Genomic DNA, 24,406 nt, shown 5'->3' on the forward strand with positions numbered 1-24,406 from the left:
CAGAGTTGTACAAAAGAATTTCCCTCAACCTTTCATCTAGCATCTGGTTTTTGATTGGATTCCTGCTAAAACAATGACTTTCCTTTTCCATCAGCTGTGCTTTGTGTCCACGTCACGAAAAACTAAGATGGTGGACATTTTACTAGTTTAGCACAGTAAAGGCAGCAGCTTGCAGTAGCAACATTAGCATTATCTTGTTTAAAGTATGAATCAAAACAACACCCCCATGCCAGATGTACATGGAAAGAATAAGAAAAATGACGAGAGGAACCAATAACTAGCTTTTAATGAACACGTGAGCATGTGAGTGGTGTCTTGAGATAAAGTCCGAAAGCATCTGAGCCAATCCTTTAAGACTGAGGTGGAGAAAGAAGCACTGTGTAACATATTACGAGGCGTTAATGTAGCTTGTCCTATGATTAATGAAGGAAACTGAGGGAGTGATGATTATGTATTAAATGTATTCTAGTTTGAAGATGTGTGTTGACATACGAGTACGTTATCGCACAGCAAATTAAACTTTGGGTCCTTGAGCTTTTGTCACACTTGACTATCAAGATAACCACCGTGCCCAAACATGTCATTGGAAGAGAAGTGGAGATATAAAACTTGTATAGTCCATTTTGATATGTAAATTCTCAAGTCATGTGCCATATATTTGTCCTGTACTGTACTGTATTATTTAGTGCAGCAAGCTTGTTAAAGCTGTGTCACTAAGCGCAGATACTGTATGTATGTTATGCTGTAACAAGTGAGAGGTTGTTCATAGTGCAATCTGATGTCTTACTATGAATATAAGATGTGTGGAGTCTTGGTGCCAGCCTGTTTGAGTTTGAGCCTCTTTGCTTCAGTGAGACTCAAACTGAATTGATGTTTCATGCTGCATGATGTGTACGTAAACAAAGAGTCTACCAGATGATAAAAAGTGAAATCCCTGATCAACAAAGCCCCTCAGCCGTGCTGCTGAGAGAAAGGAATTTCTACCTTATCTTGATGCTATTACTGTGTTTACATCAGATTATTTACATATGAACTGAAATGGATTCATGTGTTTGTTTTTTTCTCCATAAAAACGTATTATTATTCAAAGCATGGGCAGGAGAGTTTCCAAGAGATGAATAAAGTATCTGATGAAGCTGATGGAAAGAGGAAGAGAGTTATTGTGACTCCGGGCTGCTGCTCTGCTGTGTGGGTCGGTTCATGCTGCTGTTTAGAAACTCGACCCATGTTCTGTCTCTGCTCTGACTTCTCTCTCTCTCTCTCACACACGGTTTTCTCAGGATATTCACAGCAGGAAACACCACAGCCAAGCCAAGTCGTTTCACCTGAGGGCCGGATCTCCAGGTCGACGGCTACTGGAAGGTAAACTCTTGGACCGTCAGTTGGCTCCTTCTGTACATTAATCTCTCACTCTGTGCAGGAGGCAAAGTGAAAAAGCACAAATAACTTCAACGTTAAGTCATTTAATTTAGTTAGTTTTAAGTCTTAGAAAGTATAATTCAGCAAAGAAAGTCTTCCTCTGGGATGAAATAGTAATTGACTGTTTTGGCAAACCCAAGACAACGCCAGCATATTATGATTTTGTTGCTATGGAAAACATGTTCATAAATACAAGCTAATTAATGTAGATCCAGCAGGGAACCATAGATTTGGATGACAATGTTGTGTCTTTCAAGCTTGGCATTGTGACCTATGATAAAATGAAATTATTGATTATGGCAGCTCTGAGGTCAGGGGTTGTTGTAATTGTGTGCTTTTCAAAAATGTATCTCATTCAGTTACTTACCATGTGTTTTGTGTAGAGCAGCTACAGTCTTCCTCTGTGTGCCCTAAAGGAGGCAGTATAACTAAAGCTCAGCAGGCTGGGACATGAACACTGTGTTAAGCTGACGGGTAACTTGGTGCACATGTTCCAGCTTCCAGCTTCACAAAAATCTGACTTTTTGATTTTTCAGTTTCCAGAACTAACTACACAAATAAAATGGATCAGTTCCTGCAAATAGTATAACATCCTTTAATGGATTCACAGGAGGTGTGTGACTAATACACCGGTATCACTGTAATCACAAGTTCAACAGTTGTTTTGTTAAGTCAGTAAAAGGAGACCTTATTAGAACACCTTGGAAGGCTGATACTTGATTTGACCACCAACTAAGCTTCATGAGGTGGACAGTCACACAACTCCAAATGAATACTAATGAGGTTGTGTATCTGCCAGGTGTGTAAATAGGTGTTGGCCAACACTACCCTGATATCACCCTCACAGGATGATAATGTCAGTGTTTTCTCTGCAGCTTGCTGCACTGCCCCAGGTGCCCAGTAAATCTTTTAACATAGTTTTAAGGAAGTACACTGACTTTTTTTTTGTTGCAATTTTTGCAGCGACAACACTTTTTTTTATTATTTTTTTTTATCTCCATGTGCATATGTGAGTGTGTATTTGCGTGTGTGTGCAGAAGAGGTGCACAGTAGATCCATCATGGCCTCCTCATAAGGCCCAAAATGAGTGATAACATTCTGGCAGATATTGAGGCTTAGTTAAGATCACAGGAGTGGACACAGGAGGAGCGGTGAGAGTGAACTGATATTTGGTCTGGGACAGCAGAGGAGTGAAGAAACATCTCAACACCTGTCGGGGAAGGTCACGCTCACACTAACAAGCTTCACTCTCCCTCCACACAGACCTCCATTCTTCCTTAAGTTTTTTTTTCCTGGCTGCGTCTACAGGTTGTTGCTACAATTGTTTTGTTTCCATGTTATAAAATTCCATCTTCTTTGGCTACACGACACTTTTTCTTTCTTTTCTACTTCCTCCACACCCTTCCTGATCTTTCATTCCTTGTTCTCTAAACAGGAAAAAAAAAAGTGGCCGATTTTACCTTTTCCACAATTTCTTCTCTGTCTGACTCACGGGGATCCAGACGGGAGGAAAACAAGTTCCCTTCTGCTATTGATTGGTTAAAATGTTTATTCCTAAAAATGACAGAAAATCAGTAGCCCACCGCTTCCTCTGTGTTCCAAAAATGTTTTGACTGGCAGTGGTGCCTGGCAAAACGCACTGCAGTCATTATGGTGGAGTTTACAATTGCATGTGCTTGCATGTAATGCATCAAACATGGACAAGCTTTTGGCATGAGAGTGAAGTCAGGCCTGTGGTGGCATCAGAGGAGGATGTTCACTCCTATATCCTGCTCCTGAAACTCATCTGTGACCAGGATTCACACACAAATACACATTTGTTTCACTTCCATCAACAAAAACAAAAGGAATTGGGTCATAAAATCATGTGTGAATTCTGTTCTTTCACCGCAGCATATCATGAGGCATCAAAACTCTTGACTGTGCTCATTCAAGCCCACAAAAACATTTGTCTGCATCCGGCCAAATTCAGGATTACAATGGGTTATGATTGCGCATTAAACCATTCCCTGTGTGATGTAACAAACAAAGGTTGGGTGTTAGTGCTCCCACATACACACCCTTTTGGTTTGTTGTCTGAACATGATGTGTCAGCTCTTGAGTATTGGTTTTGAAATTTCGTGCTGAGACACTTTTTGAAGAGAAAAGGAGGTAAAACATTGTGGAAACATGGAGGATTTGTCTCTCACTGTTTTGGCCACGCTTGATTTATTGTGCTTAGCCCAGTTTTGGAGTCTTTCTTTTAAATTGATTTTTTCCCCCCACTACATCGCTGCCCCGCCTATTGGCTTTGGCATGAACATCCGCTCAGTTTATTTAACCTCAGTGTGATTGACAGGCCTTGTGTTGTGTTTGCCGCTGGACCTCTCCCAAGTGCAGCCCAGAAAACTACATAAAAACACAATGTTAAGCGTAGGAGGCTGGAAACGTGTGGTTCCAGTTAAAATGTCACTTTTGATCACCTTGGTTAATTGTGAGATTGGGTATTGTGTTTCCTTCTGTTGGCGAATAAATTGTGCTTTGTCAGTCGCTGCCCTTCTAACGGCTCCTCAGTGAGGACGAGATGAGATCCTGCAGAGCGCGGGGGTCAAACAGGGATAGAGGAGAAGAGCTTTGAAACGCTGCCTCTGTTTATACAGCCAACAACAAACACAAGGCGTGTATTACTGATACACACTTTCTGTTCCCGTATAAAGTGCGTTCAGCTTTAAAAATCATGTTGCGTGTTGAACAGACTGCAACGGTTTTGCCCACATGAATTAGTCTCAGCAAAGTGTAATTTTATAGCATCCACATACAGAGTTATTTCTGTTCAACTGAAATCTGACTTGAAATCCCCCCTTGTTTTTTTAGGTTAGAATAAAATAAAGTCAAAACAAAGTAAAAGAACCATCATGCACTGGTATGGTGGCTCAGTGGTTAGCTCCGATGCCTCATTTCAACACTGTCTCCTGTGCTCCAGCTGCAGCTCGTCTGTGTTTGCATGTTCATGTCTTTGTAAATCAGGCCGATTGGACATTTGTCCTTAGTTTTTGCTCAGTGACTACCTAGTTTGGATTTGGAAAATTTGGCCAAACTGTTGGCTTCTTTACGACCTCTCCTATCATCTGGCTACATTTGTTTCCCCTCCTGTCAGATCTAATTGTTGCAATGTTGCTGTATCTCCCAGGATTAGTCACTTTAGTTTGTACAAAGTTATTTTGATAAATAGAAATGGTGGCCAACACTAACAGCTCTCTGCCCATCCCATATTGACAATACCTGCAGCCTCTAGTGGCCCTAAAAGTCAAGAAACAACTGTCAGGGCTTTTGATAACATGTTAGCAATTTTTTAAATTATCTTTGATATGTGATTTGAAATTAGTAGCTTTTATAATAAGCCCCAGTTTGAATCTCAGGCTGCAACAAACCTCATTGCACCTTCACTGGATGTCGGCTTGAAGTCACAGGAGACATTCGTCTGCACACAGTACTACCAGAAAAAATAAACGTGCATACTCTCTGGCTGCAGCTACTGTAAAAAGAAACGACCACTACAGTGTATATACATCCACATTTTTGGCTCCTTCCGCTTCTTTTTTTTTCTTCTTGCCATTTCCGTACAGTACAAATATTTTCCTAACATTTCCTTCCATATCTGATCTTCTGTCAGTTTCTGTGAACACTTCACAGCATGCATACAATGTGCAATTGCTGTTTATGGGACATTTTGTGATTGGTGGTCTGAATCATGAAAAAAGAAATACATTTGGATTATTTTTCCACATTGAGCACAAGGCCACACACAAACAGGCTGTACATAGACACACACACACACACATACAGGTCCAAACTCCCCTGACACACACAGGCACGCACATTAAGCATTGTGTTCCAGGTTTTTATTTTGCACAGGGACATCTCCACTTGCAGTTCATTTCAGCAGAAAGAAACACAGCTGGAGCCTCTGGGACGCAAACAATCCTGTGGCAGTGACCATGCCAGACACACATACACACAATCGCTCTCACACACACAGACACAAACAGACACACACACATCCTTTCTGCAGGTCCATGGACATCATTCCGTGTCTTTTAAAGCCTTGTTCTTAGTGTTATTGTAGTTACTAATATCTTACAGTATATTTCTAACTTTCCGCAGCCATGTACTTCCATTATGTCCCCAACATATAGAAGTCTACTTCTAGATGTCTAAAGGAAGTTCTTGAGTAGAGTAAAGTAACCACTGCTTTTATGTTGTTTTAATTTATTTTCTTCAGTTTTGCCTCATGAACTCCAAGACACAGAAAAGCTTTGTATCTGAGTTTCTGACAGCCTGTGATATACCGACACCTGCCTATATGTTTGAATTGGCCGAGTAGATACAATAAATACTGCACACAGTCTGTTTAGGTTGCATGTACTGTACATATACCTGTAGCTAAAAGAAGAACCATCAATCCTCAGTGGTATCTTTTCTCAAAACTCAGAATTAGCTGAAATGCCACGACCCATTTCAACACATTTAAATAGGAAAAGATACAAATTGGATTCACACAACCACGGCTCTGACAGCAAATGAACACATTGTAATTAGAATTGTGGAGATTATAGGAAGGAGGATGTGAGCAATAGGGTTAAAAACATCTGTATGTGCTTTTTTTTTCTTTTTTTTAAGCGTGCAGTTTTGATAAACACTTATTGTTCATGCAGTCTGTGAGGTTACATATCAGACGCTGGTCACACAGTTCATGTTTGACCCAGGAGTGTGATTCACACTACAAAAAAAATGTTCCATTCTGTCCTTACAAAAACATCTCTGCAGCAACCCCAGCTGACCCTCTTTGATAAATTTGTTGGTGAAAATTTCTGTGCACACGTATTAAAGTATTTGTGTTGAGTGGACTCGATCTCGCTGAACCCTGGGTAACTCTCGCTCTCCGCAGATTTCTTTGGCTTTGCACGGAGAGCATGACAGCATCATCCACGCAGATCCAGCGGAGTTCCATGGTGAGTAATTTTAATTGCCTTAACACATCCATCATCGTTTGTTTATTGGTTTTTCATGCTCTGATGCTTCTTAGTTTTCATTAAAAATGTCTAAGAGCGAAACAAGTTTAGTCTCTAAATCTCAGCTGAAATGCTTGATATTTACAGGTGGCATCTGTGGTTTGGGTCCAGCTCATCAGCAGGCCAGTGTCAAGGGGCAGAGCTTTGTGCTGTTTCTGAAATGGAATGTGTGAGGTCTATTGGCTAAAAATGTCCAAAATATATAACACTTGCCTCAGCGGGTGAATAGGGAGAGATCCATGAAGCATAATGCACGCACACACACACACGCACACACACACACACACCCTGGAGGACTATACTGGCCAACACTTGATGATGAATACATCCCCTTCTAGGACAGTGATTGTGGTCAAGCGAGATGCGAGTTGTGTTACGTAACCTCTGCACTGGGATTGCTGAGAGGAGAATTGATGCTGCCCCGCAGAATAATGTGGAAGCAACAATCTATCAGTCAGCATCAGCTGTCAACATCCTGTGGAGCTTTTCACTTTTCTGTAATATTTTCAGTCAAAATATTTATTGAACTCAGGTTCAAGTTCAACTCTAAATAAATGAAGGGTCCCATGTGCTGATGTGTTTTATGGCTCTACAATGGAGGGCCTCACTATGACGCTATGAGAAACCAAAGTGCAATACAGGTTTGTAGGAGCTTCAGAAAAACACAGCAGCTCAGATGCACAATGTAAATAAATCTGGTGATATTTTTAATTTTTGTTATTGTCAACAAATCAAAAAAATTAACAACTATTTTGCATTTACAAGACGATATAGTATGATTTATTTATTTATTTATATTTATGGACGTTTATACAGTAATGTGTCCTCTGCTGACTGCAGTGGAAGAAAAGACTTTATTGAGAGCACACTGTGTTTCTTCAATAGCTGGTGAGAAGCTGTTCATGCTAACATTGGCTGTGTAGCAAAAGCAAAACTTACAAATGAGGCCTTTAATGTACCAGTCAAATACACATATTGCCTCTGTATCCAAACCCTGACAGAGTTTATTCCTCTGTACTACTGACATCCACTGTTCAAACATTATACATCAATGAGCTACACCGCTGAACTGAGTGACATGTAGTTTATTTTTGAGCCAATCCCACGCTAACCATCCTGCTGCCGTAAATACTGCAGCACACAAAGTCTGCAGCTGAAAATAGTCCCAGACAAAAACACTATTTATTTACCTCTGTTTGATTAACGTCGCCTTAAAGCTACAGTGTACGACTGTTTTAGGAAATTATTCATTAGGAAATATAGCCTACTGTATTTAAAAGGTGAAACTATAGATTGATTGCACAAACAAGAATCTTTTAATCAATTTGTTGACAATAACAAAAATTTGGCACAACACCCGCCACAGCGTTTGTAGTTTTGTGACGCATGATTTAGAGTTGTTAATTGAGCTGTTATAGGTTCAAGTGCATTTTCCAACTACTGAGTCTAAAATTTTACATTTATAGATTTTAAATTATAAGAAAATCATGGTAGATTTTATTGCACTCTTTGGATGTCTTGTCAGGAACAAGACACATCTTTAAGTGCAAGAAAATTGATAGTAGTTACATTAAATAGTATTAGCCGATGCGTATTTCATATTTACATCTCGAAAATGGCCCAAAAAAATTATGACAAGTTCAAGTGCATGTTCCAGTGACTGTACTTTAAACTCTTCTTGTGCTCACATACACACACACACACACTGGTGTGTTGATCCTCTTTACTGTGCTGTTGTATTATTCATAGGTAACAAAATGTAACCTATCATCTGAGACAGATGGTGTGGCATATGTTTCTCTGGCCGACTGCGTCTCTGTAGTACACCCGCCCACGCGCATGCTCATACTCATACTCACACACACACACAGACACAGACTTTACACACACGCAACCTACAGTGTGGAGTCCTGGTGTTCCTCAGCATCCCAGTAAAGCCCATAATAAGAATGTGAGTGACACTGTTAGGATTAACATAGCGGCGGCGTGGAGATACAGATGGGGCCTCAGCGTGTCTTTAATGAATGTGGTCTGTGGAGCCAGTAGATCTGTCTTCTGTATGTGCAGAGGTTTATACACTGTGGCTCCATTTATTGACTTGGCCTCAGTTCAGGTCCCACTAAGATAAGTGCCAGGTGATGACGTGAGGGCTCTGCGGGTGTGACACAGTTCGTTCTTAACCCCGTAGCTCCCAGCAAGCATGCTCCCTGCGTGTTTCTTTACAGTCCGGAGGGGGCTGGGAGCCAAGAGGTGACACATAGCCATAGACAGGAAGGGCCAAAGTGTTAATAACTGATGGAAAAAGATAATAGAGATCCTTAGAGGGAGAAGGAGGAGTAGATGTTGCAGTGAACAGTTCTCTCCAAGAGTTTCTGTACATCCCCATTAAGCAGAGGAGAGAGTCAGGATGGGGGAGAGGAGAGCACAGTGATGGCTACAGTAGTCCAGTCTGAAGGTGGGAGGAGAGGAGTGGTAGCACAGAGACACACAGCAACCAGGAGGATAGGCCTGACCACTTGCGTTCTCCAGAAGATCGCGTCCCTCCAAAGTAAGCCACCTGGGCTACAGAGACACAGAGAGAGAGAGAGAGTGAGGGGCGAAACAGAGGGCAGGGAAAAGTGAGCCAACATCTGCGTCTTTACGGCTGAAAGAAAGAGAGCTCATTCACATGGGGGAGTTAGTCATGCAAGACAGTGGGGTGCAGAGAGGGGACACAGTCAGAGGAATGTTAGCACCTCTAAGCCTTTACTCAAAACCAGAGTAATTAAGGCAGCTTAAGGCATCTCGTTCTCTGGCAGTGCTTCCTTTGTTCTCTAGATCTTAATAATCCAGCTAAGTCTACCCCGACTCTGCCAGGGCCACTCACCCACACAGGCTGACCCATCGTCGTTGGGCTCAAAGCCCTGGTTGCATCTCCTCTTGGCGCGGCACTTATAGCTGCCATAGGTGTTGGTGCAGATGGGGCGGTCAGAGGGGCACACAGAGGGAAACTGGGTACACTCATCTTTGTCTGAGAGGGAGGGGGGAGGTGAGGTACATTTTCATTCAACAAGGGCACAAGCACAGAGAGGGTCGACAGGTAGATGAATCTGTTCAACTTACCGGTGCAGCGACCGTTCTCATTCAGAGTGAAGCCGTGGCCGCACTGCAAGACACAGTCCCATCAGAGACAGGAGAGGCCTTAATTACACATCTCAGTGGTGCTCCTGCTTCCTTTTCAAACTCTGCACATACTGATGAAGTCTAACATAATGTGTGGATTTCAGTGGATCGGTGTTGTACCTCTATCTCCACAGTGGGAGTGACTTCCTCCTCGTCCCTTGGGTAGTGAATCTCCAGCACTGTGTTGATCTCTGAGGGCTCCAGGGGTCTGGCCACTGACCGACCATCAGGCCAGTACACCTCCACATTGGTGGCCACATCCTTACCTGGTCACACACACACACACACACACACACACACACACACACATTCATATCACTATTACCTAAAATTGAAGGCTCATACAGTGTGCTCAATACTGTAGGATGTCATGCCTTGTTCTCATTGATTCCTCCTTCCTCCGTTTTTCACTCACACACACATAATGAAACAGAGTGGCACCCTCCTCCTCTCTCTCCATTAACTATTTTAATCAGGCACAGAGGAGCCCTTTACAGAGGGCCTCTGCAGCCCTTAATTAAAGTGGCATTTTTAATGCAAACAGATCTTGAGTTAGCGAGCCAGCCAGTGATCCACTCAGCAGGTGTGCTGCCTGAGAGCCAAGGAATATTTCACCTGCTCCGCTCCCTCATGACACCCTCTCATTTAGTGGTGGGGAGCGAGTTTCACATGTCTGCAAGTAGTGACGCATTTCTGAAGCCACAGCGGTGTGGAAAGTGTGCTCTTAGCGTGTGTTCTTAGTAATCAGGCATTAAAACTTGAGGAGGGCCTCCAGAGTTGATCTGTGCTTGCACAATCCTGATACTGAACAGGCTCAGTGAGCAGGGCCAGGGAGCAGCGGTGGGTGGGCTACCGTCCGAGCCTGGATGACCACCAGGAGACTGTCCTGGTGGGGTGGAGGAAAGCAGCAGGAAGAGACAGGGAGCTGGTTCCTCACAAACCGGGCGGGCTTCCAGCTGCAACACCTGTCCTCCATCTCTTCCCTCTTTGTCCACCCGGCCGGCTCCCACCCACAGACAGCTCACTCTCCCGTGGGTGCCTAATCAGGCTGAAGGTATGAAACAATGCTTTCATTTCCCTTCTTCCTGCTTCCCTCTGTGAGACTGATCGTGTCAATTTCTCTGTCTGTGTCAACATCTCAGAGAAAGAAGCTGAATCAATTTACTGAAGTTGTTACATTCATTCTCTACAATTGAAGGATTTGTAAAAAATAAAATAAAATAAAATAAAATAAAAATAAATAAAAAGTCACAAGCCACTTTTTGAAACCCTCAATTCATTATAGAAAAAAAACCAAATGGCCTGTTAATCTTTAAAAACAGATTGATTGCAAAGAGCAAATCCCCCCCAGTGTTACCGAGGCCAAAGTGGGCGACAGGCTCCATCTCACACAGGTATCCTGAGCCACCATCGATGATCCGTGTGTGTGGGCCGGTCTTTTTTGTGTACACAACCACTTTAGCTCCTCTGGCGAAAGCACCAAACTTGGTCCGGGGGATCACCCGCAGCCATGAGTTAGAGGTGCCCTACCGCACAACAGAGAATGTGGGTTTACTGTAGCTGACCTTCGTTTTCACTGTATACCTCCCGAGTGTCAGCCTGATGCTGAGGGTTTTAAGATGCCTCACACTCACCTGGTTGACTTTATAGACAGAGAGCGGCTGTGCTGCACTTTCACCGTGAGACACCAGCAGCTCCAGACGCCCGTCGCCGTCAAAGTCTGTGGCCACAGCTCCTGGAGATCCATCACAGTAATGATGCACTTCAGGAAACAGCCTACATAACATTTATCCTGGAAACATGGGCATTGTGCTTCAACAGTCATAGAGCTAATTATGTGGAACACGTCTTTTTTTTTCTTTTTCTTTCCTCTCTAAAGCTCAGGAGGAAACTCTGATCCCTAGTGGAGCTCTGCTGCCATCTAATGGACAGATGTTAAAACATCAGACGTGAGCCTTGAGTCACGCTCTGCTTCTCCTCACTCCTCACTGCTGAATTGTCTGACAGTCGTCCGTTCTGCCACACTCACCAGTTCCTCGGCCCTCGGGCTCTGATGCCTCCCCAATATTCAGCTCTTCTATCTGGGGCTCTCCATGCTCCCTCCTGCTCACCCTGTCAAATCACAGTATCACAGCAATTACCCAGCAATATATTTATTTGGCAGCAACTGTTATTTGTAACCAATGTAATAATTATTGTTTTATTGTTATTAACTGTATGACAACTATATTAATATAATTAATGTAGTTGTCAACATCTGAAAAAAAACAACCTCCTCCTCCTGAAGGCGCCCATAACAATAGGCTGCTGCATAAACAGACAGTGACTAATAATGTAGTAAATCACAGCAGCAATAATACATAATGTGTATGTCTTTATAGGAGATGCTATAATTGTTGACACGTGCTGTATATACTGTACAGGACAACTTAAAGAATATCATTATTGCTGCATCCATACATTATAGCGTAATAAAGCATTTATTAAATGCTTACGTACTGTTTATATATGTAAAACAAAATCAATTGTTATAGATACAATTAGCTCCACTTGACCAGTTTTACATTAGCATGTTGGATTTAACACTCCATCATGTAATGTATAGTGATATAACATCAAATAGGGGTAGGCAGCTTTCATTTGTGACGATGTATTTTAATAAATTTTTTTGATAATACTTCTTATTTGAGTAGAATTAAGACGCATAGATTTTTATGGAGTATATGCTCTGCAACTTTGCAATTAAATAATATTTTAAACGTCAACGTGGCCCCGCTGTAGACATTACAAGCTGTCATGTTCCTGCAGTGAAAAGGCATTTCCAACTTTCCATGTTGTGGATGCTCCAGCAAAGACTTTAATTCTTAAGAAAACTGAACTCTTTTAATGTTTCTGCTGAGATGAGGACTCCCCTTTATAGAGGTTTTATTGAATTTACTCTGACCTACTGTATTATTGCCTGGTTTGGAAACATAAATCTGTCTGACAAGAACGGGCTTGGCAGTCTTATCAAAACCTCCACCAAGATCTCAGGGAGGATTCAGACCAACCTTTCTGCCATTTATGACAGCCAGGTCCTTAAGAGGGCTAACGGCATACTGTTCTGTCTGGACCATCCACTTCACAGGGAATTTGAGCTGTTGCTGTTTTCCAGCTCCTGTTCATAGGACTAAAATACTCCATCCATCTTTCATCCCTGTGCTATTGAAATGCTAAATACTAACCAGCAGTGACTGTTTCCTTGCACTGATCCAGGCCTATTTGCACTTGTGCACATTGCACTTTGATTAAGGTGTTTATTGTTGCATTGTTTTTATGTCGTCCTTTTGTATTTGTGTGAACCCTGCTCCAAAGCTAATTTCTCTTTGAGGACAGTTAACCTAACCTAACCTTCCACAAGTTATAATTTCATTTCACAGTGCACTGATGTGCTGATTCTGGCTGTTGAACACTACGGCTCAGCTAAACATTGATTAGTTATATAATTAGCTTGAGCACAACAGTTTGAGCTTTTCTTCAGTGCCAGAGAGCAGAGTAAAATTAGCTGAATCTTCTCCATAGTGCACGATTGAGCAGAGCCACAGGGCTGTAGAGCAGTGACCCCTGTCAGACCATCATCGTGTCCAGAAAGACAAAATATGTCCTCCAACGTCCTGACATGCAGCAATACTCTGAGCCAGGAAATCTCTGGGGCTTACACTGATTATTGATATTCAGTTTGAACTGACCCACCAGCTCATGGCAAAATTCATCATGATTGCTGCATCCTGTTCAGAAAAATATGCCAGATCAGATTTTTTTATTCAGGCAGGATGAGTTTATTCTACTGTTAAGTCCTTACAATTGATATGTATCATATATTGCGTTTTGAAAGCGGAGTTCATTAATATTATCTAGAGAGGAAGCCAAACCGTGAGCCAAAAAGAGACCTAAAACTGTCTTAATGAAAGATTCATTCATGTGTGGAGAAGGAGGCGGGATGCCAGACTAGATAAGTATCCTTGGCTGGGATTTTAAAATTCTTCTCAGCTTCCAAACCCAGTTTTAGAATATTAAATCAAGATGCAAGACTTGTCCATAAAGCTCATCATCATGAACTCTATTAAAACGTATATTAGCCATATATAGCCATACTTGTGCAACATTTGTGTATGTACCTGTGAGTGTGTGCACCTGTGTTATATACTGTATGTGTGGGTACCTGAAGAGCCTGTTGGCGGAGGGGCCCCTGTAGGCGATGTTGTTGAAGAAGACCTCCAGCTCATTGTCGTTGTCAAAGTCTGCAACAATAACAGTGCGAACCGGGGACGGCATGGAGAACTTCTGGGACGCTATGTCCTGAAAGAGGCAAAGACATGGTAAAATAGATAGTAACACTTACACACAACACACACACAAAGGACGTTCTTTCTCTGTGCTGGATATGCCTTTCTATAAGGTGAATATGAGTCAGAAAATGCAGTGAATCAGTTGGAAAAATTCTGCTCTTCAACCAGACCTGCTCTGAGCTGCAGTGAATTGATTCACAAAATGTGTTTTTATTGCATCATTCATCACATATTTATGCACAGGGACAGTAACACTACACCTTAACTGCTTTGTTTTGTCACACCATTCATTAATCCTTTCCTTTTTCCTTTTTCACTGAATTCTAGTCTAATTTAATGACCTTTTTTTTAGGTAGTAGTCACTTTAATTACCTTTTTTTAGGTAGTAGTCACTAAATCCATCCAACACACTCATATTCATACAGTCAATGCTTTGTGTTATATGTTTATTTGAAATGTTATAAAATGCTAGATTATATGTTCTATAATCTAAAAGAAAACATCAATCCCCAAAATAATTTTTAAAAAGGATTTTCACTTGAACTTTTCCAGAACCTGTTCTTATCAAATTCTGCACTTATATGTTTCATTTAACAGGTGTTCAGGTGGTGTGAGCCAAGCCAGTGTGTAGAAAGGCGGTTGCATAACCCGGAACATAGGGTCACGAGTTCAATCTTCACAACAGACAACACGTCCATCAATAATCCAGTGTCCAGTCCTTGAGTTAGACACTGATCTGTCATCTGCTGCCTCACTCACTGTAAGTCACCCTGGGAAAAAGAGTTTCATGTGAAGCCTAAAGATAAGAACAAAGACTCTTTTTACATCCTCTGGCAACAGAGAAGTACACTACAACTCTCCTGCCCAAAAAAGTCTCTTCAGCAGAGGAGTTTTTGCACGAGAAAGTAACAGATATCTCCTCGCTTCAGTGACACAGTGATAAGTCGGGGAAGAGTTATAGAGCAGCCCTTCACTCCCTCCAGTATTTACTCCCTGTTTTAATTATAAGGCTCATAAAGCTGCAGGGGGGGGGGGGCTGCCACAGTGACCTTCTGCTTCTCAGGTGAAGGAGAGGGGATGGCCAACTAAGGCCACGAGGGAGAGGGGGAGCGGAACAGCTTTACATTTACTGTGCCATTAGGTGGATGGATAGATGTGCCATCAGGAAAAGGAAAGGGACTCTTACCAAAACAAAAGTGGAGCCCAGAAACACACAGGAGAAGAGGGTGAGAGGTGAGAAACTTCCCTAAATCAATTTGGTCTATAACCTAATAATACACATAATGTAAGGTAACTCACAACTTGACGAAAATACATTTGTAAAGATTTCTGTTATGTATTATCATTTGTATTCTTCAGTGTGTGCTCCAAATTTAGTAAGTTACTCATATTATTTGTTTAACTGAAAAAAAAATCACTAGCTGAAATAATGGTATGAATAATTGACTGTAATTATAATTAGAATGAAAAAAAATCCTTCTAAACACCAACTCTGAATAACTTTACATTCACTGACAATAAGAAGGTTTCACATCTGGTTTTCATAGACAAAACTTCTCTGGACTTTCTCCATCTCTTTGAATACAAATTAAATATGTGTGGGAGTGTTTTTGCATGTGCATGTGCGTGTGCGTGCGTATGTTAAACCTTTTGCAAGGAAAACCTCGGCAATAGATTTTAATTAAAGCACAAACAGGCCTAATCGGCACTTTCCAATACCCAGGCAAGCTGCTGTTTCAGCCCAATTTAATTAGCGGTTTACTGGAGTGATACAACAGCTTCATTATGCATGCCAAAGGTCAATACGGGCGAGTGGGAGTGTCAGCTCGTGTGGGGGGAGAGGGGTCTTAAATGTGTTGTGGGCTTGTGATTTAACAATCTGGGTTTAAAAAAACATCGGCCGACTAATTCAATTTGTCTTCTGTGTGTTCATGTGTGTACTTGAGAGCATGTGTGTGTGTGTGTGTGTTTGTGAGTGTGTCATGCTGATGGAATTGCCTCTAGGCTAACCATCACACATTAACCCCTTATTTGACCCCTATAAAGATGTCTCCCGTGACGTTTATCCCTTTGGTAAAAGATGCGGTCGCGGGTGCTGACGCATAGATCACCAAGCAACAAAACCTCCGCAGATTTACACACAGCAGAGGCCGTTTCTGTCTCTTCACTGTACTTGACCAACACACACGCTCCTGCCGCTGCCGCCTGTCCCACAGGAGCCGATTGAGAAGCTGAGTAAATCACCAGCCGTCCATCTTTAAATCCCTTTCAGCCCCCAAATTGAGTCTGCGCTGAGTCATGCTAATTCCCCACCCTCCTACAAGCATTAATAACTCTGTGATTTAGAGATAATGTGTGAGGTTTGCTCTTAATGCTGCCAGTTCATTAGACATTGATCTGGTCAGAGGGGGGAAAAAAGAGAACCACAAGCTCTGAATCACACATTCACCTTTTATTTGACCTACAGTATAAAGATGCCCACCGCTTTCTGCAGGTGTGAGGAGGCAAGAAACTTTTCTCTGTGAGCATTTGGGGCAAGTAAAATATACTGTACTTTGTTTCTGTAATGTATTTGTGTGCAGGGCCGTGGTATAGGGGAGAAAGGTGATGATAATTGTAGGGGCCCAGTCTTTGTATGACTGAATTATTCTGCTTTCAGCATTCACCCGTATTTCCTTCAGGAAATGCATTCTCTAGTTCTGCATAAGACCCTGACTAATACTCATAGTAATGCTGCATTAGCATCAAAACAAAGTAGGCTAATTTTTTTTTGTTGCGTTGCGTTGCGTACGAACTGATGAAGCCCATTGGATAAGAGGCGAAACGCCCAGACAAATACAAGTCCAGTTGCCTACGATTCAATTCGCCCAGAAAAGAACGATGACCTGGATGAATGAGAATATCCATAGACAAAGTATAGGCAAAATAAAAAATGATAATACATACGTAGCCGAAGAAAAAAAAAGTGGAAAGGTCAGGGGGAAGGGGCCCACTTTAGTTTTCTCTCAGGGGGCCCAGAATTCCTAGCAACTGCCCTGTTTGTGTGCATGTAGAGTTGTAACTGTAAATACCCAGGAGCCACTTTTGAGCTCACCTTAAACTTCTGTTTGCGGTTATTCAGCTGTATGTAGAGGCGATGAGGTCCGTTCCAGTTCCCGTAGACGATGTCTGTCTTGCCGTCACGGTTGAAGTCTGCCAGAGCCACCCCTCTGCCGTGCTGCATGGGATCTTCCACACCTGCAGTTATGTGGTAATACACTTTATTATCCATGAAGCCGACGCTGTGTATCGTTGTTGCACCAGATTCACATGACACACGTGTTTAACCGCTGATGTTTCTCTCACCAGCCTGCTGCGCCACATCTGTGAACGTTCCATCTCCATTGTTCCTGAACAGGAAGTTGGGTCCGTACTCGTTGTCACAGAACACATCGGGCAGCGCCTGACTGACGATGGGCCCCACCACTACACCTCGCCCTCCTGCACACACAGAGATGATGAGAGGAAATTAGATGATTCATAAAAGAAGGTTAGTAAAATAAAACATGAAGCAGGATGGTTGTGAAAATGAACAAGATCAGCTCCATTACAAAACTGAACTGCAAGACATCATTATTGTCTTTACAGGCAATTTCCTCTGAGCAGAGCAGATACAGGCTCTGATGGGTTTCATAAACACATCTCAACACAGGCTCAAACAAATTCAAGAATGCAAAGGCACAACACATGCTGAGTCTTTTGCTTTAACCAAAAGCTAACAGTAATTTTCTCCTTGTGAAAAGATCTTTGTGACTTTTCAATACAGTCCATATCACCCCAGGATTTTCCAATGACACTCTATAAAGTGAAGTGTCACGGTAAAGTGTCTCATCTCAGACCAGCATAGTCTAATTATGGAGCTGAAAGGGGCTTGATTGCCTTTCCACTATGCAGAGTCAGGGCTGTGAGTGAGAACTCGCTCCTGATTTAGTGGCCCGCTCCATCAGCCCAGACAAATATCACTCGCCTCCTACGGCCATAAACCACTAACGTCTCTCCAGAGATATGTAACCATTAGATATACAACTTCACTGACTGTCCCTCTGCTCTGATTAACGGCAGTTTGATGACAAAGCCATCTCTCGTACATCACTCAGAGCGAATCAGAGCCGGCTCGCTCTGCCCCCCTGGTGGTTTAAATGACATCCTGCATGTAAAAGGTGATGATGATTGATTCTGTTACGCACAAATACAAAGTCGTGTCCCACTTGGAAAACTTACCTGTGCGTCAGCATCAAGGACTTTTCAGTGGTTACAGTAAAGTATCATAGAGCGTTTTTTTTTTTATTACTCATGATGATCTCTGAAACAAATCATGGTGAAACAGTTTATTTTGACATTTACTGTTCTCCTCTTTTATACCAAAGCATGTATCCATCACAGGATCATACTGACCCAAACCAATTTTTGTGCTATTTTTCAAAGTAAAAAAGAAAACACTTTACACGTTCAATCATCCGTCCAGTTTCAAATCATTCAAATGTTGGAGTTCGATTTGTTAAATTCTGCCTCCCGCAAGAGGACATTCTTTTTGTAGCGAGTCGGCTTGCAAAAATAAAACAGCAAAAAAACAGGAACAGGAAAAAGTGGAATGAAAAACAAAAAATAGTTTGCATTAAAAAGCATTACACTCATTAAAATTCCACTACAAGTCAAAAATGATTAAAAACACTGCAGCAAAGTCTAGGAGGGACTAAGACTGAGATTAAGTGTCGAGCTGTGCAGGGAGCTGGGAAACAATATATGATATAATTGAATGGTTGAATCAAATGCATTTATTACAAATGGAATAAATAATATAAATTATTATAGGTATAATTTCCTGAAACCCGTGTCTTTGCCTAGAAGACTGTGATGAATTCAGCCTTTTAAACATTATTTTATCTGGCTGTTTTCATTTGTTTAGTACTGGGCAGAATATAGAGAGAAAATGCCTGCACTATTTTCCACATTCAAATCCCCATACTAATAAATCAGTAAGTAATACCATAAACTTCCATTTAACATCCATGGAAAATAGTCTTTTGGCGTGTACCACTTGGATCCGACCGGCTCAGACTGAGCTAACTGCACATTAAAGACACAGTTCTGTAGTGGCATCCACAGCCACTTGTATTCAAACCTTCAAAGTCAGGGGGAACCACACTAGCCAGTGATAGATGCCGTCTCTGGGCTGTTGAGCCGCTCTGATGTATGTATGTGTCGCCCTTCCCCTTCGCTTCCCTGTGACTTTGACTGGAGTAAACAGCTGACGGGGCCAAAAGAGTCCACTAACACTTCTCTCTCTCTCTCTCTTTCTCTCCAGTCCTTTCTATTTTCCCTCACGCTTCCACTCATCGTGTTCTCCTTTCTTCCTCCCGCTCTTTCGTTTTTTTTTTTCTCTGTTCTCGCCGGGCATCTCTCCAGCTCTCCTCCCGTCTAGCAAAGTCCTATATTTCAGACTCTCTGGGTACAACGAGCACATGCTCCTCTGCAGATGTCTGTATAAATCAGACTGAAGGTCCGGTAGTGCTAGATGATCTTTCATCACACACACACACACACACACACACACACATACATACACACACACACACACAGTCATTTCTTCATACCTACCAGTGAGCTTGTTGACTCCAGCCTCCTCCGCCACGCTGGAGAGGGCAATGACACCCTGTGAAAGGTCACTCGCTGCCTCGTCCATTTCTATGAGGGCATGAGGACCCACGCTGCCACTGGCATAGTTAGCTATGTAGATAGCATAACGCCCTGTACCCTGGGAGAAAAAGCAAATATTATTTTTATTCAGTGAAGTTATTTTTCTTCCATTTCTTGATAAACATAATTTTCGTACTCTCAGTTGCCCCAGAAGTCATAAATATGAAGTTATACTTTGTCCTTCAGGCTGAGAAAACACCACGCTGTGGCTGGAAAATCAGGTCAAGAAAAATATCTACACTGCACGTCTTTTATTCTGAAGTTTGCTGTTTACTGTTTTCCTTGAAACTTATTGCACTTGTTTTCTGCAAGTAGTCTGTTGATGAGATGAGAATGAATGAGAAAACAAAGAAACCATATATTTTTCAACTTAGCGTCACTGGAATTTAGCTGCTTGTCAGGGTTTTAGATGCGTGTGTGTCTGTGGATTATCTAAAAGCACAGTAAAAACACATTGTTAATGGGTTTTTTAAAATGCAGCTCTTCAGTGCTGTCGGCACCACAAACACGGTTTCATTCACCTCCTTTGTGTTGGGCTGGAGGCAGAAACAATGTCTTAAAACCTACTCGCATAAAACCAAAATAACATATGGCTTAATATAGCTGGAAGTACATGAGAAAATATTTTCTGTTATTAGGGAACAGATCATTGGGCTGGCAATATATGATTTTCCTCCATATTGTCTACAAATCCCAAAACAAGACCAAACCCATCAATATGTGAGTTTGTATCTCTGAGCTTTCTGACTTCCCTCTGTGACTCTCAGCCTGAAGCCCATGGGTGTCTACTGATGATGAGGATGAAATAAATGATGTTATGTGTGTCATTTTGTAGAACAGCTTGGCACATTACAGAGATATTGATCTTTTGCTGCATTATTTTTCACTTACAATGTAGCTTTTAGCATATAGGAGTATATTGTGTAGTTTTAGGAACTATTTTCATTTTAGTGAGTATTTATTGTAGTAGGCAGTTTGTGTGTGGAATTATATGTTGTCCAGCCATGCAGCTCTACAACAGTAATAAGTTAAATCAGGCTTTGGCTACAAAGACAATACTTGTTAGTAAGATCGTTGTTCTCGAGACGTATCCCTTATAACCATCTTTTAAAAATGATTTTCCATCTCTGAATATTATCTGCATATTTTCACCTTTTCCCTGTCCTAACCTTTTCTTTCCCCTTTATCTCCCCTCGCTCTGTTTCCTATTCTTTACTCCCTCTTTCTCTGCCTCTCTCCCTACTCCTTCCTCTGCCTCCCTTTGGAGATTAATTTCACACTCCATTATCAGTCAGAGTCCCTGCAGACACAAACTCACAGACGGAACCATGCTAATAGACTACACACTCAATTCCAATGAGCTTTCCCACCAGGCCTAACATATTTCAGTCAATACAAACACGTGCACATATGCAAACGCACACACAATGCACGCCATCATCTCACCATTTCCATTCACCTTACTGTATTTTTACAAGACAAGAAAAGCAAATGAGTCTAGGTGATGTAAATGTCATCAAGCGTCACATTATGGCTGGCTGAGGTGGGAGGAGTGGGTAGCACTTTCTCTCTCTCTCTCTCTCTCTCTCTCACACACACACACACACACACACACACACACACACACACACACACACACACACACACACACACACACACACACACACACACTTAGAACTTGACAAAAAGGGAATGAACTACAATGAAGGCCACTGGCAGTTACTTAACAAACTTAAAAGTCAATGATTTTTCAATAAGTCCTCACCCAAGGCAAATTTCTGTCACTGGTATTGGCGTTGTGAATAGTGTGACATGCATGCCTGCGGAGTACATGTTGGTGCAGGGATATGTGACCGCGTGCCCTTTACAGCGATCGCGGCGATTACCGCACAGCTCCCACCCCTGATGTAACGTTTCCATTTCTCCCCGTTCAAAGGAAACATATGGCTTTTTGCGCTGCCTGTCAAATATATTTCACTTTTTCTTCCTTTTAAAACCCACTCACTGTCAGAAGCTCCATCCTCTGCTCTGCCGGTGCAAAGTGACCCGATCCATCAGTTCAATGCGAGACCCCATCAATATGTCACCTTCATCAGTTTGTAAAAGACTAACGATTGGACGTCACTCTCAGGGAGACTGGGAGAGAGGCGAAATGGTTGGATGACTAATTATTCCTCTTTCTTCCTGGATGATAACGCTTTATTTATGAGTAAACAGGACCAAATGCATTAGCTCGTCAACCAACAGGGCAACATGCTCTGTGTTTGGCCAGTGTCACCTCCTGCTGTTGTTCAAAATCTGCTCAACAATAGGAAAATGTAATCTCTCTGTCTTTCTCTCTCCTTCTCTTTCCGCCTGTCTGCTGGAACCAGCATGGAAGAACACGCATCAGGGTTTTTGGCTTCCCGTAAAAGCATCAGCCATTAAAAGTAGATATCTCTCCAATCGCTTTGGCACCTGCATAACCTATCAGTGCTCAGTGAGATGGGACTGTGGTTAAAAAGAAAATCTATTGTAATCCCTACTGTCCTCTTCCCACTATTACCTCCTTTGTCCCGTCCCCCCTGATTGGAAGTGAGAACTGTACGCGTGGGCACGAGATAAGAGACAAAGAAAGTGTGAGCGTGTCAGTCAGAGCGAGAAAAAAAACTGGAGTAAAGGAAGTGGAAAGAGAGAGGAAAACAACGAGAAAGGGACTAAGAGAGAGAAAGAGAAAGAGAGAGCAAATGTTAGTAGTGTGCAGTCATCACTCCTCCCCTCGTAAGATGTTCTATAAAACAAACGAGGCCTGGCTGCTGTAATTACACTGGTGCGATGGACAGAAGAGAGAAAATGGCACACCATTCCCCCCAAATGAACTGTCATAGCACATGCTGAGAAGGGCGGTGTAGGCAGGGCATGAGTTATCACTGGTAAACAAACAGAAGCAGCCATGCATGTACACAGAAGACACTCTGGGGAGTTTGTGTGTGTGTGTGCGTCCGTGCTGCGAATCTGCATCTATACTCTTGCTCTGTGTGCGTATATGCGATTGTGTTTGTGTGTGTGTGTGTGTCATACCTTTCTGTCCACACAGGCCACTGAGCGCCCAGCCACACGGTTGGCTACGTCTCTGTGTTCGTTAATGTCATCGTTCAGTAGGTCTTCAAAGCGTCCATTACGGAACTTAAACAGCTTGTCAGAATATGTTGCCTGACCTTGATGCGGAGAGACGTTTGTGAGAGTTGAACACAGGCTGTTGCGGAGAGTAAAGAGTTATTATACAATGTGAGAACTGTGGGTGATTGGAAACACCAGAGCAGGCAGCTGTGGCTGAAACTGAGGAATGCGATACGGGAGTTTTTGTAAAAATGATAGAGCTGAGGTGTTGCAGGTTTGGCAGTGTGCGCTCTCTAGCTCTCAGATTGATTAATAGCAGCACAAAGCTTGTCTGTTATCTGATGAAGACTCCGATGAGATAAGCTTAATATCTGCATACTGATTCTCCTGCTTTGTCTCTGTACAAGAAAAGACTTATAATCCCTTTGTGAGTGATGCGTCTGTATATATTTTTACACAGCTTGTACTGTACCAGAGAAGGCGTTATTGGTGTTGAGGACATAAATCTCCTCCCGACCGTCTCCGTCGATGTCACACGCTGTCACTCCGATGGCGTTGCCTTGTCGGTCTCTCAGGGCGTAGAAAGGGGAGCTCGGGTTGTCAATGGCGATGTTGACAAGCCGCTTACTCTGCTTGTCATACTTCAGCACCAGGTTTGGGCCGTTGTAGCTGTCAACAGACACCAGTGGCAAAATGTTGTTTGTTCATTACATAAGACTGTCAGCAAGAATTTTACAGGATGAATCATTCATTGCCATTTATATTCTACAAGTCACGCGTCTTGACTAATGAGGCTGCCTAAAAAGCCTGAAAACAATTTCATGATGCTTCATTTATGGCTGAAATCATTCAGCTGTTGTAGAATTGGATTTTGAAAGCTCCAGAAAACTTCAGAGAAGTTGAAAGATGGCATGTTTGACTGGCCAAGTCTGTTTTGTGGCAGGAAAAGAGCAAAGATTTACAACAACAGAAATCCTGCACATGGAAAGATGTCAGGTTATTAGACCTGAGGCTGCTATTAGCATCGATTTGCTGCTAAACTGCTAAATCCTGATTGGTGCTCAGGCTAATATGACATCATCCTATGAGTGAGACAGAAACCAGTGAGAGCAAAACAATACAGAAAAATCTTAATTCAAACTAACATTGTTTGAATGTTGCATTTTTTGTGTTCCGGACCTTAGCAGACTTTAACAAGATGTGTTGTCTAATAAGTTAAGGTTAATTGCCCATAAAGTTGGAATAATATTGTTTTCAGACACATTCCTATTAGAAAGGTTCATTGTGTTTTAATTTTCACAGTGATATGTTTGGAAGCGATTGATCAATAAAGTTTTGAGGACATATACAATTTATCCATCAAGAATAAATCACATTGTAGGCATGAAAAATATTTTATTTCAGCTTTATGGGCAACTGTGTATTAAACACAGATACAGCATAACCCGATTATTTATTGATGATTGATTCTCAATGTTCTTCATTGTCCCACTTAAATTAATCATGCTGTTACTGTAACAGGTGAGGTTGAATCAACACGGTGCAATCAAAATTAAACTTTTCCTTAATATTTTTTATATTCCATACATTTCGAGATTCCAGAAAAAGAGA

At 42.1% G+C, this 24,406-nt stretch overlaps 1 protein-coding gene and 1 long non-coding RNA gene across 4 annotated transcripts in view; one reads left to right on the forward strand and one right to left on the reverse strand.

Moving 5' to 3' along the window:
• On the forward strand, window positions 1–9,891 carry LOC146973484 (uncharacterized). The gene is made up of 3 exons (XR_015037760.1): window positions 1–1,362; window positions 6,347–6,410; window positions 9,767–9,891. It is a non-coding gene; the product is annotated as an uncharacterized LOC146973484 (long non-coding RNA).
• The window catches only part of crtac1b (cartilage acidic protein 1b), a 23,458-nt gene continuing 4,337 nt past the window's right edge, over window positions 5,286–24,406 (reverse strand). For 2 of the 3 annotated variants that reach the window (XM_085800077.1, XM_085800079.1), the window contains exons 3-15: window positions 23,268–23,464; window positions 22,757–22,893; window positions 19,598–19,754; window positions 17,306–17,440; window positions 17,055–17,197; window positions 13,834–13,970; window positions 11,662–11,744; window positions 11,267–11,367; window positions 10,990–11,158; window positions 9,753–9,898; window positions 9,573–9,615; window positions 9,337–9,480; window positions 5,286–9,032 (exon numbers count right to left, since the gene is read on the reverse strand). In XM_085800077.1, the coding sequence (XP_085656203.1) occupies window positions 8,905–9,032; window positions 9,337–9,480; window positions 9,573–9,615; window positions 9,753–9,898; window positions 10,990–11,158; window positions 11,267–11,367; window positions 11,662–11,744; window positions 13,834–13,970; window positions 17,055–17,197; window positions 17,306–17,440; window positions 19,598–19,754; window positions 22,757–22,893; window positions 23,268–23,464 (1,720 nt within the window). In that variant the 3' untranslated portion in view covers window positions 5,286–8,904. The remainder of the gene's footprint in view (window positions 9,033–9,336; window positions 9,481–9,572; window positions 9,616–9,752; window positions 9,899–10,989; window positions 11,159–11,266; window positions 11,368–11,661; window positions 11,745–13,833; window positions 13,971–17,054; window positions 17,198–17,305; window positions 17,441–19,597; window positions 19,755–22,756; window positions 22,894–23,267; window positions 23,465–24,406) is intronic. The other variant, XM_085800078.1, reaches the window with a different exon arrangement.

Source organism: Trachurus japonicus, chromosome 15, assembly GCF_045865225.1.
Source record: "Trachurus japonicus isolate A0001 chromosome 15, Traja_1.0".
NCBI classification, from domain to species: Eukaryota; Metazoa; Chordata; class Actinopteri; order Carangiformes; family Carangidae; genus Trachurus; species Trachurus japonicus.